The sequence below is a fragment of the Anthonomus grandis genome, chromosome 4, assembly GCF_022605725.1.
Source record: "Anthonomus grandis grandis chromosome 4, icAntGran1.3, whole genome shotgun sequence".
Classification (NCBI taxonomy): domain Eukaryota; kingdom Metazoa; phylum Arthropoda; class Insecta; order Coleoptera; family Curculionidae; genus Anthonomus; species Anthonomus grandis.
The window spans coordinates 6,799,769-6,821,131 of NC_065549.1; the positions used below are offsets into that span (position 1 = coordinate 6,799,769).

A 21,363-nucleotide genomic window follows, 5' to 3' on the forward strand; every position below is an offset into this window, starting at 1 on the left:
CCAAAATATGACAGAAGAGTCACCAGACAAGCAAAATCTGAAGAAAAGATCATCAAGAAAGTGGGAGGTTAATAAGTCTACATAAACGACATAAATTTATTTAGATTTATTATATGAGGCCATTATTTGCAAAACTTGCTAATCGACAAAATCATGGAATTTCTTTTATTTTGCTTATTTAAGTTTATTTAAATTTTGAAGGGGAATCAAATGATAAAATCAGAATTTTTCAAAAGTCTCTTTTTAGCATGTAAATACTGAGAAGAAAATTACAGTTATATGCAGAACTAGCTCCTTGCTTAACTCGCTCCTTGTTCTGACACCAATGAAATTAACTTGTTAAATCACGTGATTAACACGCGGTAGCAGCTGTTGTAGGGTTCTTTACAAAAACTTTTTTCGGAACGGCATTTAAGTATTTTTTATTCAAGCAACTACACAGGTGTTTTCTTGGCGAATAAGAAAAAGTTTTTTTTTATTAATATGGAGTTTAGTTGGTGAAAATGTTATGTCTGTAAACTTAGTCCACAGGAAAAGGACGCAAAAAACTTCTTCAGCCAGAAACGCATAAAAGGAATGTTGCTAAACTTGCTAGGTAAGTACTTTATCTTAAACTTATGATTTTGAACTTGTGCGGTAATCGTTTGAGTTGAGTTGAACTGAGTTGCAGTGTCAGTTGTTTTTTTTTATTTCTTTGTCTTTTTTTTTAAAGTCAAGTAGGGCTAACAAAAAGTTTACTAGCCGTGAGTCATGAGTTGTATCGATATTACGTTTTATGTATGCAGCTATTGTGTTATTTTTGTCAATTTATATTGTTACAGAAATACACCAAAAGTTCTTCCGGCTTTTCCAATTTGTGGACATAATGGACGACCCGGATTACCATATTATTGTTCCACACTCACAATGAAGCAAATTAAAGATTTTCATGCCTATCTTTACCAGTCAAAAAACAAAATTAGCCAAGATCTTTTGATATTAGCGTGTTGTCAGGGAGAAAAACCAAAAAGGGGGAAATCTAATCATGCTGCAGTATTAATAAAATACCACGTTCGTCTGAGTAAAGGAGAGATGATTAGAGTTTGTGCCAAGTCATTTCTAGGAATTACAAATTTAGGCAAGGACCGCATACAAAGAATTGTAAGAAATTTTGTTGTAATAGGAGAGATACCAAGGGAACGTAGGGGTGGTGATAGAGTGGGTCCAAAAAATGACGAAAAACGAAACTGCATCAAACAATTTATAGAATCCATTACATGTGCCGAGTCTCATTACTGTAGAAACAAGACGAGTATGAGGATTTACTTGCCATGTGACTTAAATTTTAAGAAACTTTTTAACCATTATCGTCAGAAAGTTCCACAGCCTATGCATGTAAAGATTTCTTATTTTCGAAAGTATGTGAATGCTAAGTACTATATCGCTTTTGGAACTCCGCTAACTGACTGTTGTTCTACTTGCTTAAGAACAAAGGAGCAGCTAAAAGTAGCAACTTCTTTAGATGTTCGACAAAACTTAGTCACTCAGCATCATGTTCATATCGCAAAGGCAAAGGCTTTTTTCAAACTGCTTAAAAATCCTGAACCCAACACAACTTACTTTTCACTTGACTGCCAGAAAAACTTGGCACTGCCAAGACTACCTGATCAAGCAGCATATTTTAGCCAGCAACTCAACTATAATAATTTTACCATTGTCGCTGGAACTTCTAAAGATAAATGAAGGCCAAGCAATGTGTTTTCTTACTTGTGGACAGAAATTGATTCTTTGCAATATGCTCTAAATAATTTTGATTTTGATCCCAGTATAGAATCAGTTCGTTTGTTCGCTGATGGTTGCGGCGGACAAAACAAAAACACGAATATGATGGCAATGTTGGCTTATTTTATTGTCAAAATTAGTGACTACGATGATTTAATTAGAAAGCATTCCACTATACGGAAAATCGGTATCGATTGGGATGTCTTTGATTGGAGAACCCAAGCAAAACGTGTTATTAAGCTGCCTAGTTCATGGCACTTTGAATTTAATAAGGCAAAGCGGTTTATTTTTGTAAAAAAAGATAAAAATGTTCTGATCCGAGGTGAGCCCAATTACAACAGTGCTATTGGAAAAGCTAAAAAAGTTTGTAAAAAAATTTTAGCCTTTCTTCAATGGCTCCTTTGAAATTTCCACTGGGAAAAGAACTTAAGGGGGATAAAGGAACTATTAATGGTCTCCTTTCCAAACACTACGGAGAAAATTGGAGAAGCCTTCCGGAACTAACGTTTTATAAAAAACACTTAAAAAAAGATTCTGCCTCACCAGAAGAAACCGTTGATGGTTAATCATTAGAAATGCGAATTTCAATGTTTTATTTGTATGACAAAATAACTTACTTTATTGAACTAATTACTATTTTTTTTTAATTTAAGGTACCTATGTATTTTCAAAACTGGTTATTTGCAATAAAAAACCCTGTTTTTTAAAAACTTTGCAATTATGTTAGGCTGAAATCTCCTAAATTACATTTCTAAAAGTCATAAGCAACAATTATAAAAACCTTTCAATTGCGAGAAAAATACTACAGGGCTTTAAACGTTTTTTTCGATTTCCCAAAAAAAGGCTTACGAGCAAAAAGCAAGCTTTGCAAATAATGGCCTCGTATACAACCGAAATTTGTCTCAAAATATTAGTATAAGGCTAATTTTAAAAGTGGATTATATATATTTATTGAATTATTGTAAAAAAACCTTTTTTTTAACGGAATTGTTAAAGATACGTTAAATTGTGTTCTATAAAAATGATTGATATTTGTATATTTCAATACATAAAGTAAAAACATGACACATGACCGAAATGTTTCTCTCAGATCAAAGAAAATAAATAAATAAAATCTTATACATACCCAAGCCTAAACCAGACACTGGCCTGTAAAGGGTTTATCGAAACGCTTTTCTCAAAGTGCGGTATACATTCGGCGTAATTCTCGTGGTTGTATAAAAAGTTGCCCCAGTGTCTTTGGGCCCTGTGGCTTCGCCTTTTCGATAGTTCCCACGCTTTCTCGTAGCAACTCACGTCGTCTGTCGCGTCACCTAAAATTCAATTTTTAAATACAGAAATTTAAGAGGAATAATAATTCTAAAAGTAGAGAATAATATATTAAAAAAAGTTTCATCAATTTTCATACAAGTATAACAAATAATGAGCTATAATAATTATTATGATATCGTCTTGGGAACAAATATAGTGCACCTGGGTAACCAAATACCTGTATGTGTAAAACGCTGGCACTTTACATTCTACGAGACGATTATAAACAAATTAGTTTAGGTAATTACAAAAAACCCAAAATTTCGTTGATAAATACCATAATGAAAAAAAGTCTAATTTTACAAGTCAAGGATATTTTTAAGTGCATTTGATTTATGAATATATATACTGGTGGACAAACAGTGCAGTGACTGCACATCAAACAATTTCAATACAATCGGATCAATAGCAAAAGAGTTATGAAAGTCACGTGACTTTAAAATTCAATATGTCAAAATATTAGTAAAAATTTATTACTTTTATCCTAAATTAACCCTAAATACTAAATTTCATTCAAATCGGACAAATAGGAAGACATTTTTGATAGTCATGTGACCTTAAAACTCAATATTTTAAAAATGTGTAAAAAATCAATAATTGTATACTAAATAAACCCCAAATTTTAACCCAATCAGACGAATAGCAAAAAAGTTATGATAGTCACCTATAATAAACTCACCTAATACCTAAATCCATATTCTACATTAAATAAATCAATACGATCCACGGTGTATAAATTCTATTATTTTTAAATGAATAAAAAGTGCCAATTTGTTTTTGAGCCATCCGACTTGGCCTTGAAATGTGTGGAAAATACGGCATTTTTTGAAGACGTCAAACACTGCCGAATTTTCCTGCCGCAATATACAATTTCCCCAAATGATATGCACATATTCTGAAAGCTCAGAGTTTTTCTGATTAGACGGTACCTTTAATTGACAGGTTCCGGGTAATTTTCATTGAAAATTTGGCGAAACTGTGACACCCTTCCGAAAAATAACATGTCGAAATACCTGCTGTTGGAGGCCATATTGGATCATTTCACCCTTGTGGTGACGTTGAAAGAAAAAATCAGAGAAAAAGTGAGAAAAACAATTTTTTTTTGAAATTTTAGTATGTGTTGTAAAACAGAATTTGGGATGTTATAGATGAGGTTTCATTTTCTAATAATACTAGTAATAATAATAGTACAGGGACGCCGCAAATAAATAAAACGCAAAAATGCAAATATCTCAAAAACTGTTAATGTTAGAAAAATTCTAATTACACGTAAATAATCGGATTATTATATTGTTTAATACCTGAAAATATGAATGGTCCAGGTGGCGCCACTAGAAAGGTAATAAAGAAAATATGATTTTTGGGTCGGACCTTCATGGGAAAAATTTATTATTGCTCGCCCTGTATAGTTCACAAAAATTTCGTTTATATGACATTTGAAGGAGAAATAATAAAGGTATTTTTTCATAAAAACTATTTTTTCAAAATAAGTACCGTTTAGCGAAAAATTCTAAAAAACTGAAAATGCCAGAACTTGGTAAAAAAAATTTTTTCAAAAAAAAGCTCCAAATATGTAATTTCTTATATAAAACTAAGCATTTTCGCCGAAACACTTTTTTTATTTAAATTATAGTTTAGCTTCTGAAACAGTTTGGAATTTTTTTTTACTCACTTTTACTCGCTTATATTTACTCACCCTGTATACGTAACTTGCCCAAAAAGTATACAGTTCTTAAGCCCTCAATAACCTTTATGTTCTAAAAATTTCAAGTCGTTTAAAGGCTTTAAATTTCAGTTCTCGCCGGAGACAGGAATTTCACACGTTTTTTTACCAATTTTTGACTTTAATTCGGTACCGCTCCCTTTGTGGGTACCGAAGAAAAAAATTTTTTACGGATTCATAATTGCCAATGTATTAAGAGCTGACATGCCAAATTTCGTCGTTTCGCTACTCATATAGCCAAAGATATGAATTTTTATTTGCCAAAAAACACGATTTTTGACTCGGAGAGCACGTGCATAATATACTCGCTGACGCTCCTATGTAACAATTTTCTTGAGTAAAGAGATGGAATAGCGTTTGTTCTTTCAGTAGATAATTTTCAATATATAATTTTGAGCCATGGTCAAAATGTTCAATGCATTTGGGTAGAGTCCACCCCAAACAACTATACCATACCTAAGCAATGACTGAACAATGCACCTATAAACCAGAATCAAGAACTGTTTTCCAGAAATTTTCCTAAGGGCTTATTATATTTTTTGTCAATCTTAAAATGCGATGATTTTGCTCATTTAAGGTATCATTCTAGTCTAGTACTATCCCCAAATATTTTGTGTGGTCAACCTGCTGTAAATGACCATGCAGACTCTCTACTAAAATATTATCATTATTTTCTATATTTTTGAGAAAATTTTTAATTGAAATTCACAAAAAAATGCCAAATCCCAATACTACTTTCTTAATTTCCACCTGCCATAAGATCTGCACTCTCAAATATTATAAATGGAATAATCTTTAAAATAAAGCATAACTTCTCAGTTTCTACAATTAAAGCTATTAAAATAAAGAAAATCAAAGTCCATCAATGTTTGATTTTACCCATTCTGTCAATAGCATAATTCCTCAAGTGAGTCCCATGTCTCTCCCGAAAAAACAACCCCTCTGTCATTATCATAGGATATTACAGTTTCATTCTTTATTTCAACATTAATCAGAAAATAATTGATATACCCTGAGCAACTTCAATTTTGATTAAGTTCTTGGCTTATGGTTTCTCCAATTTGAAGTGACTGGAGCATGTCCTTAACATAGCAGACATCTGACACAGTCCCCCTTACTACCACCCTATCCTTCAGAAATTTTTTTAAAATTTTTGAAAATGTGTTTATAACACTAATTGTATAGTACTTATGTATATTGGTCTCATCCCCATACTACTTGTAAATTTGTTTAACATAAGCAACTTAAAAAATTAACTAATTATATGAGCAAGTGAAGAAGCTATTTACATATGAATGTGTTTAACAATTTTTGAGATTACACCACATCAGCACCTGCAGCACAAGAATTTCTCAATGATGCAATTTGTTTGTTAAATAGTTTAATTTTTATTACATACCTAAAAGGCACCACAGTTTAACTGTTGGCTTAATTTCTAACTGTTGAGTAATAATTTCAGCAGCTTTATGCCTCAGTTTCAGTAAAGTGTAGCAAACAATAACTTCTTCCCAGAGCTGCAAGTTCAAATATATGTCCAGGGCATTTTTGGGTAAACCAATGTTCAACAGGAGATCTGCATATTGGTTATTAATCTGAAAGGTGCCAAACATGTTAATAAATCTATGGAAAAATTCACGTCAATCATACCTTCCAAGAAGCTTGCAAACCACATCCAAAAACGTCAATAAATCTATCGAACGGTTCGGGTTTCTCCTTTTTAAAGGCATCTAAAACTTCTTCACATTGTCTTAAGGATCTTTCTACTGTTCTTTGGCTTTTTGATTCTAGTCTAGATCTGTATAAAAATATGCAGCTGTAGCTATTTAACGGCTTAAATGATGAAACATTACCTTAACAATAGAGCAACAACTTTAACGCAGAAAGTGTTCTTTTGACCTAAAATCAACTCCAAAAATGGCAACATGCTTTCATTTTCCAAGTCGCTAGAGGGTTTTGCTATTAACACCTCCTGAACAACTGTTAAAAACAGTTTTTGAGGCAAATTCGATAAAACGACGTTTTCATTGACGTCGGCTTGCAATTCCACATTGTCAAGTATCACATCATCATTTAGTGGAAGGTCTTTTGGAAATTCAGACTCGTCCGTGCTTAATATTGTGTCTGTGTCTGTTACTGGGGGAACTACTGATATACCTGCCATAATTTCATCTGAAAACATTAAGGTAAGCAATAAGTCTCATTCTAAACAAAAATATTTTTACCATTGATATTCACTTTTATTGCTAACTGTGCAACAGCTTTCTCCTGAAACTTTGTCCTCTTGCCTAAGATTCCCACAAAGTCATATTTCAAATTTAAAGCCTCTACAGCGGAGTTAATGTGCTCTTTAGCTTTCCCTACATGTCTAAAGAGAATATAAAGTTGGGCAACTTCAATATCCAAAGCAGCCTTAATAGATTCTGCAATTATTAATTATATAAGTTGTTAGAAATTTACATAAAGGATTTCTTACCTTTTGGGCTAAAATTAACTTGTAATAACTTATAAAGTCTATCAGCATCTGACAGTAGGGAAGGGCTTAACTCGTCCAACACATGCTGGTGCAAATACAGGGCTCTCCAGTACCACCAAATGTTTACTATGCTGTTTACGATACACCATTCAAAAATTATTTTTGCTGTGACCTATATAAAAATAATTATCCATTAAATCAAATAAAATTGTGTAGCAATTGTCATGGGGCAAGTGTTTCTGGAAAATAGAATATAATTAAAACTTACCAAAAGTTGTGGATATTTAGTTTGGCAATTGATTTCCTCATTGTTATAGCTTAACATCTTGTTAAAATCCAGATTCTGGAACATATCTTTTTTCAAAAAATTTTCAACTTTTTCGCATAGATCGGGACCAGTAAAATTTGCTTGGGTGAATGTTATTAAACAGGACATGCCAAACTAGAAAAAATGGGTACATTTTTACTTATTTTCTAATATAAGTTTCCTTAATTGACTAACAATTGGAATCAGTCGAAGTTGATTGATGGCCTCATTTTTGATTAAAAAAGTTTAAAGTATAATATTGACAAAAAAACAAATTACTTAGAACATAGTACTTGTATTAAGGACTGTAGTATATACAAGTAACTCAAGTTCCAGCCAGGTTTATTGGAATTTGAAGCCCTTTGTAAAGCTTTAGGATTTCACAAGTTTTTAAATAAGGCATTATTAAATATTAACAAATTATCTTACCATAAAAATGTCAGACCGTTCCTCGTCACTCTTCGAATTAAGTTTTGTCTTTAAAGTACCGATGTCGTACTGATCTGCCAGGAAAATGTTCCAAGTTTCCTCATTGAGCAGCATGTTTTTTAAATTCTCAAAGGATTTTCTCATTTCTTCGCGGGCGGCGCCCTTCTCGCTTTCCGGCACATGTTTCGGTACCAAAAGGTATTCGTAGAGTAAATTTTCCAGATCCTCCATGCCCGTAATTCCGTTCAACAATAATTTTAATAAATTCAGCCGTATTTTAATAGATATACACGCTCTTACTCCGAACAAAACGTAAATAATAAAAAGTGAGGTTGGAAGTGATGTCACTGTCAATGTCACTGCACCAGTGACGTCTGTCAATAATGTGACAAGACGCGGTTGTCGTGGCAGGCGGTGTACGGTGGGTCACCTAACGAACTGATGTTGTGCCTGTTTAATTTATATGTAACTAATTTAAAATTGAAATTAAAAAGTTGTTATTAATATATTTAAGTTTTTTTACATTTATTGGTTAGCTATTTTAAATAATTTCTATTTTGCTAACGTTTACAAAATGACGTTATTGACAGTTTAAAATGACAGTTTCAAATTTCAAAATGGCAGATTGGCGCCAACGTGAAAATTATAGTGGATATGAGTAAGGGGACTTGCGATTTATTAGTTTGAGATGGTTTCGAATAGTTAAAATTCACTAAAAAAAGAAATTTAGAAATTGTTTAACTAATAAACAATAAAGATAAAAGATGACCGGATACACAGCGAAACATAACTGCCATCAATCGCGGACAATTCGCCATTCACGGATCTAATCGTCGCAATTTTCGCCACAAAACGGGGAAACCGATAAATATAAAAAGGGAGTCCAATACAAATATCTGATAAATTGCCTCGTAATGTTCGAAAGCCTTACTATAAAAGCTCCGCTCGTTTCCTGTGATGGTTTATTAGATGGGGAAAATGGATTTTACATAATCCGGCTTTAGGCATGCGTCGATATATTAGTCCGGGACCTTATGCTTAAAATTCAGTTTAAGTAATTCTCTCTCGTTTAAATTCAAATTCATTGATTTTTAGTAGACTGCCGTTTTTACGTCACATTTTTAAATAGTGCAAAGAAGCGCCACCTTGCAAACAAATTGAAAGTGAGTAATTTATTACTATATTTGGACATACTACGCTACTCATGTTAATTAAAAAAAAAATGGCGGCAAATTTAATATTTCCTTTTAAGCATTATCTTGGCTATTTTGTTTAAAAAGTAAAAAATAGTTAAGGATAAACCACTTAACTATAAAAACAGTTGCAAAATTCATTTGTACTTAAAAAGAAACAAAATTAACAAATTTACAAGAGGATTTAAAAAGAGAAACTATTGGAAAATCATCTGACTATATGTAAACTTGCATTGGATATTTCCATTTGGCCGCGTACTAATGCACAGCTGTTTTGCGGAAAATGCACGCACACCCCGCCGTGTTTTCCTGATTTTCCCATTTTCTATTTAGACACACACAGTCCACTTTTCACCACATTACCGCCCGGTTACCTGCATATAACAGGTAGTGGGAAAACTCGTTCGGGCGTAAAGACGATCTTTTATTTCCATTTTATTTTTATCCTCTCTATATAATATCAGTATGTGAAATTAATTGCATCGAGTGCATTTTGCTTTTAAGTGAAACCTAATTATTTCGAATAAATATTAAAAAATAAATAAATTATAATGAGGCTTAAAATTAAGACTGTTATGATTGTATGGATTTTAGTTGGTAATGCCATTTAATGTTAAATACCTTATGTGGTTATAATGACTCTTGTGAGAAATGACCTCTTTTTGTTATTAGTGATTATTTTCAGTTTGCAGAGTCTTTCTTGCAAGGTTTTACAAGAAGGTAAGTGTTCTTAAAAAAATCATTTATATACATAATTTACATAGAAAATTTATATGTATTATTAATCATCTTTGCAACTGACATAACTGAATTAGAGACTAAGGTCGTTTCCTTGTATAAAGAAGTCAATTTTCACTTAATTCCCTGCTAAGATTCATCAATCTTTAAGCGAAAAACCAGGTAATAAAGGGCCCTTTTTAATCCCTTTTGACCTTTGATCAACCAAATTTTGACATCGTTTTAATAAATTTTGATTGATTATTTATGCGGGTTTTATAGGAAAATCAACTTTCCCTTTATCCCTGAAAACAAAATTAAACCGCATTATACGGACGGAACAGGAAAGCGAATTCCCAACAAACTTTGTATCGTATATAACATTAAATTAATTTCAGATGCATTGTACAGACGTCCGGGTTGGGGGAAATGAGGCAAATCATTATTTGCTCCTAGAAACTCAAAATAACGTAAAAAGTGTGACTCTTTTTACAACCCCAACCTTTTTGAATTTAAAAGAATTGCCGTCATCTAGGGATGTTTTTTACATCTTCATTATTATGTAGCCCTTTTCCTCCCTCCGTACCTTAATGAAGGTTTATTACAATGGGCTTAGAGGTCTAAACAAAAGGGGATAAAGGAATATTTTTTGAGGTAAATTAGTCATATTAGATTGGAGGGTGAAGCATGTAATTTTCTTATGTTTTATAAAGGAGGCTTGGCCTTTGTTTTAAGCTTCATTAAATTCTTAAATATGAGTTTAAAATGTTCTTAACATGGTCTGAAGGCCTTTGAATGTGGCATAAGGATGTCCGGTGCTAAGTAATAAATTATTTATGGGCTCTAAGCACTTTTAAAATTTGTGTGATTTTCCAGCAAATTTGTTACATATGACTTTGTTTGGCGCTCTAAAGCATCTAAGATAATTAGATATTGTTAAAAATAAGCCACAATGTTTAATGAAAGTCCTCAATATTTACTACACTCTAAATACACTACATGAACATAAGTTGTTAACAATAACATTAAAATAATACCAAAAGTAGAATATGCAATTATTATTATTCTATTAACTCGAGCGGCCTACAACGCGAGCGTGCAAGATTCGTCACCACAGTGTCAAATCCACACGACCGATCGCGGCTCACCTTATCGGATTCTTTACAAAAATAGTTTTAGTCATCGTAATGTTTTATAAAAGATAATATTATTAGGCCTAATTTAAATAATTCCTAAGTACAAGCAAAGCCAAGTAAAGCGTACAAGCATGTCAACACATAAACATTAAACAAACGTAAAGCGTACAAGCATTTAAACGTTTTACACTAAACTTCAAATTATACTATTCCTAACATGGCCAAACTTTTTTTTTTTAATTTTTTTTACTGATTTTGCTGTCACTTTCTAATGCATTAAGTAATTCGGGCATATCCATAGCAAGTGACCAGTCTTTCGGCCATCCTCGAAGTTGTTCCGTAGCAGCTTTTGTTATGGTAGTCTTCCCCACTCGTCTTAATTCATAACGGCCTTCGGGAGTGTTACCAATGACTTCAAATGGACCTTGAAATTCATACTCAAGCTTTCCTTTATGCATTGTTTCATCCCTATGCATAAATACAAAATCCCCCTTGGTGAAACTAAAGGTGTTTCGGCGTCTTCTATTTCCATCTATTTTAGAGTGTTTGATTTTTCTAAGTGGTCACTGATTTTCTGTCCAACTCCATATTTCTAATTGGATGCATATCCTTATTTAAATTTTGCAACAGACTTTGGATAAGCGGCGTAGCTCCATCAATTCCTATAAGTGCTCGTTATGGTGTGATTTGGGTTGATTTTTGAATTGTAGTATTTAATACCAATTGAATCTTCCAAAGCGACTTTGGCCAATCTGTGTTAACTTTAGTCTCAATCCTTATGAGGTTCATTAAAGTCCTCATGTTCTTAGCGTTCCACCTGTCCATTCGATCGGTGGACATCAGGTGTCGTATAGTGGATAGGTGATACCAAGGGTTTCTAAAAATTCTGGTAGGCTTAAATTTTTAAAATTGGTTCCAGCATCCATTATAATTTGGGAGGGTGTTCCAAATAATGCAATAAACGACTGAAACGCAGTTTAAGTTTCTTTGGATTTTACTGTTTTTAGTGGTTGTAAAAAACAGTATTTTGTAAAAGCGTCTATCAAAACAAGAATATGTTTGCATCCTTCAAGTGGACCCAAACAGTCGGCATGCAAAATTTGCATGGGCACTTTAGGTTTTTTCAACATTCGATATATACCCTTGTAACTGTCCTGTTCGAGTCTTTTTAATAGCGCAGATTAAGCAATGCTTTATGTATTTTTTGACAAATGATCTAAGTCGTAAAAATGTTTTTGAATAAGTTCAACTGTTTGTGATGGTATAAGTATGTCGTCAAGATAGACCAGCGCTACGTTGTCCTTAAGTTGCCCTAGAGCTTTGTTAATAGATCGCTGAAACACAGCCGGAGCGTTTGCCAAACCAAATGGCATCCGAAGGTACTCAAAATGGCCATCGGGTGTAACGAAAGCTGTTTTCTCAATTGATTCTTCATCTATTGGAATTTGGTGGAATCCGGGAGACATATCAAGTGAAATAAAGATGCGGCCCTTTCCTAAACGGTGAAGTTGATCATCAATCAATGGTAGAGGGAATTTGTCTTTTATTGTGTGTGCATTCAATTCTCTGTAGTCTACGCACATTCTATATGGCCCATCTTTCTTTTTTACCAAAATGATTGGGCTGGCATATGGGGACTCACTTTCTCGAATGATATTCTTTCTCATAAGTTCTTGAACAATTTCACGAGCTGCTTGCCTCTCAGTCGTAGCTAAACGATACGGATTACGGTTTACTACAAAGTCATCCTTAAGCCTTATTTTCAAAGTAGCATTATTCACTTTAGGAAAAAATCCATCCGTAGGAGTCAAATATGGAAATTCATGTAAAAGAGATGCGACCTTATGACGATACATTTCTGGAACATTTATTAAGTTTTGGACTTCTTCTGGCATCACTCTTAATATTTTAGCTGACTTACTGCGAATAACACGAGTGTCTTTATGGTCTGTTATTGTAGAAATCTCCAAATCGTCGTAGAGATTGCGCCCTATAATAACATCATGTTCTAGAACATGGTCCGGAACCACATGGAAGATTATTTCGGTAACAACTTCTCCAGTTTTTAATGCCACTTTAATTCCTTTATTAATTCTTAGATTTCCATTCAAAATTCCGGATAAAGTCATATTACAGCTCAAGACTTTGTTCTCAAATTTCGACAAATGACATTCAGCAACCAATGACACATCTGCTCCAGTATCTATAATTCCATATAATCCATAACCATCCAGCTCAAATTGTTCACATATTTTATTGTTGCCTGTGGTGCAGAAATTAACATTTTTGCGTTTCTCTATGTTTTGTCGTATAAAACACTTATCAATCATGTGTCCAGATTTGGCACAAAAAGAACAAATAATGGTCTTTGTTTGTGTTTCAGTAGAAGGTTTTTTATTCTCAGTTGACGTTGAAGCTTTTAATTTTTCATAACAAGACCTTTGAAGATGGCCAGTTTCCTTGCAACGGTAACAAGTCAGCTTTGTATTGAATTTTCTGGTTTTTTGTGGTTCGTTATTGAAATTTTCTCTTGGTCGTTTCCTTGAGGGTTCACCCAAAAAAATGCTTCCCGTATGAAAATGAGATAGACGCTTATCAGTTTGTGGCTGACGTTTTGTTATTGATCCAAGAAAAGCAAGTAAATCAGAATTTTTTTCAAAATTTAAATTGCTAGCTGTCGTCTGCACCTTTTTTTCTTTAATCCCATGTATAACAAGTTCAACAAGGTCACTCTCTTTCCAATTAGCTCTTACGTTTCTGAACATTCCGGTTTTTTGAAAAATGTAGGTTTCGTAAGTGTTACAATGGTCGCTGGAAAATTCTGCCGCTTCAGATAGTACGACGACCCAGATTTTTCTTTGGTGGAAATGCCTCTAAAAACTCTCATTGAAAGGTTTCCCAAGATCTTGTGTCAGGTGACCACAAATCGAACCAGGTTTTTGACACACCAGTAAGAAAACGTCCTAACCTAACCAAAGGCTGCTGATCTAACCACTCAAACTCAGCTTTGATATTGGCTACCTCTGCCAGCCATTTTTTTGCATCAGTAGACTCTGGTTTAAAAATTGGTAAGTCAACTTGCTCAGGACTCGTTTTAGCTGATTTTATCGCTTTCACCAACTGTGATAGCAGATCCTCCATTTTAAAATATTTTTCTATACCTAACGAGAAAAACAAATGATGTAAACAAAGCACTCCATACTACGTAAAATTGGTAATAACAGATCATAATAAGATACACTTTCGGAAAGAAAAAAGAAGAAAAAAAAATTAAAACAATCCTTCTTTCGCAAATAGATATTTTTTTTTTTTTTTTTTTAAACACATAAATAATAATTGTGAGCAACACCTAATATATTATTATAATAATCTCCATTAATCAAGACTCTTTATGTTTCGTTATCGCTTGGCGGTCTCTTCAGGCATAAACATAAACATTGGCGAGAGTGCTCAGCAAATTAAAAATATGAATAGCCCAACACGTATAGTTTTAATGTTATGAATATCAAAAAAAAAATACTTTAAAGAATTGATTAAGTCGAATCCATTTTATAGTGTTCCTAATTTTAGTTTTGACTTTATGATTTAAATCTAATAATCAAAATACACAATGTTATTCCGTTTTTACCACAATTGTTTTAGGACAAGCTAATATCGTTGATTGAATATTTGGGACAAAAATATTGAAAAACAGATACCTTTAACTGAAATTAATATAAAAATAAAATCGCAAAATTTAAAAGGTTTTGAATAAGGGTGTAACAACACTATAAAATATAGAAAATAGGCCACATTTTAATTTGCAATACAGGCAAACACTTAATTACTAATTCTTAAAACTAGAAAAAGTTAATAAGAAAAAAAACAAATATTTTGTTTAACAGTATGAAGGGTCTGATCGCGATTATACAGGATGTCCAAAGTAAGGATGAGCAGTAAATGGTTTAATTAGGCGAAAGTTGCGCAATATAAATGCAATGATTGAATAAATGCAATCTAAAAATTGGAAAAATGCCAAATACTTCCTAATATTCAGAAAAAAGGTGAAATTTGGCAAAATGGTTTTTTATTTTTTTCTGGCGTTATTTGAAAATATAAAATAAAATCATTTATACATTGTTGTAAACACTTCCTCTCATTTACAAGTTAACATCTTTAACTTTTAAATACGACGTTCCTTCTTTAGAGAGTCATAATCAACTTTTTTTTTTCTTGTCGACGCCATATTGGCCACTTGCAGTTTTGAATAACCCTTTTAATTACTTTTTTAACGAGGTAATTTCTAGTGAGTAGTTGGAATCATCCCTATTAAATATTATATACCTCTCTCTCTTTTAAATACAATTTTGAATTTCAAAAAATTCAAAACATTCTTTATTCATAAATACATGGTACCTACTTGTTGACATGGTACTTCTATGATATAAAATAGGCACATTAATCGACATATTAACAACACATAATTTAAAAACAATACACAATAGTGGATTCAACATACTAGTATAAACACAAAATGTTTTTTCAATTTCAAAGCAAGACGACTTAAAAATTTTTTAGAGTAACATCACAAATTCTAACCTTTACATCTTTACTAAAAACTAATTATATACTATTGGCCTATTCCTAACTATCTTCAAAAAATTCTAATGCTATAAAAATACTTGCTTTTAAGAAGTTTCGTTAAGAACTTTTTAAAGCGAGGAGAACTTCTAAAGACTTTTATGACATTTGGAAAATGATTAAAAATTTTTATGCTCAAGTAAATAAGAGAATTCTTAGTTCACTTTTCGGGATGGGCATTGGAATATTGTATTCTTTTCTGATATTATAATGTTTTAAGGAGCCATTATTTTGAAGATACAATTTATATTTTTTATATATTAGGCAAGCAGACTCAACAATAAACAAGCAACACAAGGAAAGTATCTTTAAATAGGGGTCTGCATGTCCTGTGGAGATTTATGACACATATATTTAATGGCTCGTTTTTTAAAAACAAACATCGAGTCAAAAAGCCGTTTACTAATGCAACTCCAAAATGTTATTCAATACTGTAGGTATTTTTGTATGAAAGTAAGTTCCAACTTTCAACAAAAAAAAAATAGACTTTTGCAGATATCAATCTCAGTTCATTTAAAACTACTCAATAGCATAACATCGTCTAGCCAGTTTTTGCCTCCTGACATATCTCCATAAAACTTAGGTTTATGATCGATAACAATTCCAAGAATCTGTTAAAATTATTCACTTCCAATTCTTTGTTGTGAATCATGAACTGCTCTGAACATTAAAAATTAACAATTTAGTCTTATCTATGTTTAAAGACCACAAATTAGCATCAAACCACTGTTTAATCATTAATAAATCTTTAGAAATTGTTCTTGTTAATGTGCTTTTATTATTGTCTGCCCATAAGATAGTAGTGTCATCTGCAAAAATAGTAAAGAATCCTCTTATCTGGAGAGACGCCAGGTCATTTATATACAATAGAAATAAAATAGGACCGAGAAACGAACCCTGCTTACTACACAAAGTTCAGACAAACTGCCATTTGGCCAAACAAACTTTTTTCTGTCTAACAAAACAAAATTTTAACCATTCTAGAGCAACTCCCCTAAACCCATATCTAGAAAGCTTACCGAGCAGTATTCCATGGTTGACACAGTCAAAGTCTTTAGAGAAGTCACAGAATACCGCTGCAGCAAAGTGACCTTCTTCAAGCTCAAATATAATCTCTCCAGGAATGAAAACATTACTCGACATTCATTTAATATGTTATTTTTTTTAATTAGGAAAGCTACCATTCGTACTATAACCAGTTTCTCAATAACTTTAAAGGCTTTTAGGCTTTATTTTTATCTTTTTCATGAATGAATTTCATCATGAAAACAATTATTGAAAATACTTAAAACACTAAAGACCATAAACATACTATATTGATTTAAAATTTTCTTAAAGTAAAAAAAAGAAAAAGAGAAAATGGCTCTCATAGACATGAAGAGACAATATCTTTAAGAGTTTGGATTGATTTTTGTAGATAAAATAGATAATTTTCTGTGAGGTTTATAATTAGATTTTTTTAAAGATTTTCTAATAAGATTTTGAGATTCCCATTTTAGGTTGTTATAAATCAAAGTCTTAATTAATAAATGCAAAAATTTATCAATATGCTGTGGACATATGTTTGGTTTATTTATATTTATTTTATCTAGTAATATTTTATTAATTGACTTGCATATATTATTATTTACTTTTAGAGTATGATAAAGTTAATTAAAGGATTTTATTGTGTTTTGACATAAATTTGAAAAATTCTCTGATGGGTTTATTAGAGAAGATAAATTATTTGATTTAGCAAAGCTTTTATTAATTAAAAATATTTCTTAAGAAACTCAGAACATTGTTTTTACATTTTCTTACATTATTGCACCCACGATACGCACACTGATTAATTTTGCCTAAAGGAGCCATTGTCTCACAAACTGAACACATTTACATATATCTATCTATTTGTGATTATGATATCCAACAAAATTTTTAACAACTACCAAATTTCAATACGGCAAACACGAACCTGTGCAAAAACTCTCCCACACGACTCAGGGATGACCGGCCGATTACTAATGAGAAGCGACGGACGAAATTATTTTCGCGCATACTGGAGAGAATAGCCATCTATTTTTCACGCATATTTGCGGTCACGCTTTAGCCCATAAGGTTGCGTATCTTCCCAAATATTCAATCAACGCTAATATATTTGGTTATCACGTAACAAAAACAAAAGCAGTTTACAATTATTTATGCCATGCACCTTGGAAAAACGAGAACATTAAACCTCAATAAAATTTCTAAAATTTACTTATTTTTTTTCAAAAAAAAAATATTTTTAAATGATAAAAGTTTCAATTAAGCACCACAGTGCCAAATCCACACGACCGATCGCGGCTCACCTTATCGGATTCTTTACAAAAATAGTTTTAGTCATCGGAATGTTTTATAAAAGATAATATTATTAGGCCTAATTTAAATTATTCCTAACAATATATTATTAATTAGAGTTTCAAGTTTATGCATAAGAGTTTATTCTCCTTAAAGGTATTTAGATGTAGAGCGTTTTGGATTAATTCCAGATTTAAAAAAAATCAAATTAGAAACATTTGAGGGTAATTTAGAGCTTTTTCAGAAAATATGAAGTAGACCGAGTTCCTGAAATAAAATAAACAATTTAGTTCGTGGTTAATGATTCTTACACAGACATCTTAGACCAATATGAATCAATTCAAAAAATTAAAACTAACAAAAAAAATTGATGGAGATAGAGTTGTTAAAACCATTTTAGAGCAATTTACCTATTCCAGAAAATGTAATGTGTTTCGGTTCCTGGAATGAAATAATAATTTTGTTATAAGGTACTGTAAGAACATTTTGGGCTATTTACAGATTTTAAAAAAAATATATAAGCATTCATTTAAAGTGCAAATAAAAATGTACATAAATATTAGATTGTTTTTTTTTATCCAAATAATTATTTAAAAAAAGTTATATGCAATATAAAATTTCGTCCATAATCTATCTGTATGTAGCGTGTTAATTATTAATTTATTTTTCAATTCACTGCTAAGCATAAAGGAAAATATACATTGTTCAAAGTAAATCTGGCATAAATTATCAATTAAAATGTAATTAAATTTTCGGAGCATTTCATTAGAGGAACGCCTCGTATTTTATAATTTTATGGACGAATTTTATGCCGTTCTCCGGTTTTAAGGTCCATTAAATTATATTCATAATGCAATTTATGTGTTCTCTTTTTAAATTTTAACCCCCTAAAATATCTACATATTAAAGTTTATCAAAAATGTTTGCATGTTTTGTTATTTCCAAATCTTATTGGGAATTCAATCGACCAAGATTCTCCTGGGAGTAATCCGGATTCCGGTTCATATTACGTTTTTATCCGGGATTTTCAATAATCCGGCCAGATGATGTCACTTATATTTGCTCATATAGCATAAAAGTTCGGGATTTAGCGGAAAAACTCGGAGCATTAAGGTCAAATTAAAGTTCTTATATTTTCGAACTTTAGATATATAAGCCATACCCGGTTCTAGAAAGTCAAGGACCCATTTTTATCATGTTTTATCATCATACGTTTTTTTTTGTTTCTGGATACTCCTCATCAGAAGCTCAATGTACTCAGTAATAGGGTGAGAAGATATTCACAAAGCAATAAGAGAAAGAAGGAAAACCGTGAGTTCAGGAATAATGAGCAGAAGTTATTACATGCTGCATCATTTAATATCATAAATACAAGATTATAAATATAAAAAAAGATAAGTGTTTAACTGGAGATGTACGACATGGAAAACGGACTTTATTTGCTTTCGTTCCTCATTATATATGCAAGAAACTCAAGCCTTATTCTCTTGACGGTGTTCATTACTTCTAAGCTCTTCTTCATTCTTTCCATAATTTATTAGAGCGAGTTTTTTAAAGTAATAGGCACTTTTTTTTTCGTGTTATTTCGTTGGGATATCGCGGGCTATCTGATCCTGTTACATACGCGGATTTTTAGGAAAACTATTGAAATTATCGTAATGAAAGTAGTTCATTGATTCAGGATTATGTCGTCTAAAAGTGTTATTATATTATGCCATCAAAAATATTCAGGTTTTCCAGAGTTCACCTCCCGATTTAAGTCTGGATAACTTGAGAACTTCTGTTAGCAAATTTTTGAACCTTAAGCAACATTCTAGTAAATTTAATTTTGAATCCAGAGCAGTTTATTTCATCAAAAAATTTTGAGTATTTTTTGAGAAAATTGAGTTTAAAGGGTAAGGAGTCTGTTTAAGCGACCTCAGAGTACCCTATCTCCCTTAACTCTGGATAAGCTGGAAACATTCATTGAAGGACGCTTTTGGTTCTTAAACATTTCCAGATAATTTAATTCTGAATCCATGGCAATTTGTCTCATTAAGATATTTTAAGTAGTTTTTGAAAAAATTGAGTCTATGTGAGAAAAAGTCTGTTTAAGGGACCTCAGGGTTCACTACTTCGTTTAACACTGGATAACTTAGAAACTTTTGATTGGACATTTTTGGACTTTTAACGATATTTCCAGATAATTTAATTCTGAATCCATAGAAATTTGTCTCATTAAGATATTTGAGTAGTTTTTGAAAAAAATAAGTTTATGTGAGAAAAAGTCTGTTTAAGGGACCTCAGGGTTCACTACTTCGTTTAACACTGGATAACTTAAAAACGTTTGATTGGACATTTTTGGACTTTCAACAACATCCCAGAGAATTAAATTTTGAATTTATGATGACACAATGATGACACAAGAATTCTGTTCAAGGGACTTCAGAGTTCACTATCTGGCTTAACTCTGGATAAGTTGAAAACTTTTGATTGAAGAACTCTTTTGGTTTTCAAATAAAATTTCCAGGTAATATAATTCTGAATCCATGGCAATTTGTCTCATTAAGATATTTTAAGTAGTTTTTGAAAAAATTGAGTCTATGTGAGAAAAAGTCTGTTTAAGGGACCTCAGGATTCACTATTGCGTTTAACACTGGATAACCCGGAAACTTTTCATTGGAAATTTTCGGACTTTTTACGACATTTCCAGATAATTTAATTCTGAATCCATGGTAATTTGTCTCATTAAGACATTTTAAGAAGTTTTTGAAAAAATTGAGTTTATGTGAGAAAAAGTCTGTTTAAGGGTCCTCAGGGTTCACTACTTCGTTTAACACTGGATAACTTGGAAACTTTTAATTGGGCATTTTTGGACTTTTCACGACATTTGCAGATAATTTAATTTTGAATACATGGCAATTTGTCTCATTAAAATATTTTAAGTCGTTTTTGAAAAAATTGAGTTTATGTGAGAAAAAATCCGTTTAAGGGACCTCAGAGTTTACTACTTCGTTTAACACTGGATAACTTGGAAACTTTTGATTGGACATTTTTGGATTTTTAACGACATTTCCAGACAATTTAATTCTGAATCCATGGCAATTTGTCTCATTAGGATATTTTAAGTAGTTTTTAAAAAAATTGAGTCTACGTGAGAAAAAGTCTGTTTAAGGGTCCTCAGGGTTTACTATTTCGTTTAACACTGGACAACCTAGAAAGTTTTAGGTGGAGACTTTTGGACTCTTGGACATAATTTTCAGAGAATTTAATTTTAAATTTAGAGTCACGTATTTTTTGCGAAAATTGAGTTTAAATGACAAAAAGTCCGTTCAAGGGACCTCAGGGTTCACTACTTCGTTTAGCACTGGATAACTTGGAAAATTTTGATTGGA

The 21,363-nt window shown here is 31.9% G+C and overlaps 2 protein-coding genes across 4 annotated transcripts in view; one reads left to right on the top strand and one right to left on the bottom strand.

Annotated features, from left to right (window-relative positions):
* LOC126734985 (tetratricopeptide repeat protein 27) overlaps positions 1-8,327 on the bottom strand; it is a 14,458-nt gene extending 6,131 nt beyond the window's left edge. For all 3 annotated transcript variants that reach the window (XM_050438847.1, XM_050438849.1, XM_050438846.1), the window contains exons 1-8: positions 8,005-8,327; positions 7,537-7,710; positions 7,269-7,440; positions 7,018-7,215; positions 6,646-6,964; positions 6,443-6,590; positions 6,195-6,387; positions 2,888-3,074 (exon numbers count right to left, since the gene is read on the bottom strand). In XM_050438847.1, the coding sequence (XP_050294804.1) occupies positions 2,888-3,074; positions 6,195-6,387; positions 6,443-6,590; positions 6,646-6,964; positions 7,018-7,215; positions 7,269-7,440; positions 7,537-7,710; positions 8,005-8,235 (1,622 nt within the window). In that variant the 5' untranslated portion in view covers positions 8,236-8,327. The remainder of the gene's footprint in view (positions 1-2,887; positions 3,075-6,194; positions 6,388-6,442; positions 6,591-6,645; positions 6,965-7,017; positions 7,216-7,268; positions 7,441-7,536; positions 7,711-8,004) is intronic.
* Positions 8,328-9,540: 1,213 nt separating this feature from the next.
* LOC126734986 (locomotion-related protein Hikaru genki) overlaps positions 9,541-21,363 on the top strand; it is a 53,446-nt gene continuing 41,623 nt past the window's right edge. Inside the window, exon 1 of the mRNA XM_050438850.1 lies at positions 9,541-9,917. Within this exon, the coding sequence (XP_050294807.1) occupies positions 9,833-9,917 (85 nt within the window). The 5' untranslated portion in view covers positions 9,541-9,832. The remainder of the gene's footprint in view (positions 9,918-21,363) is intronic.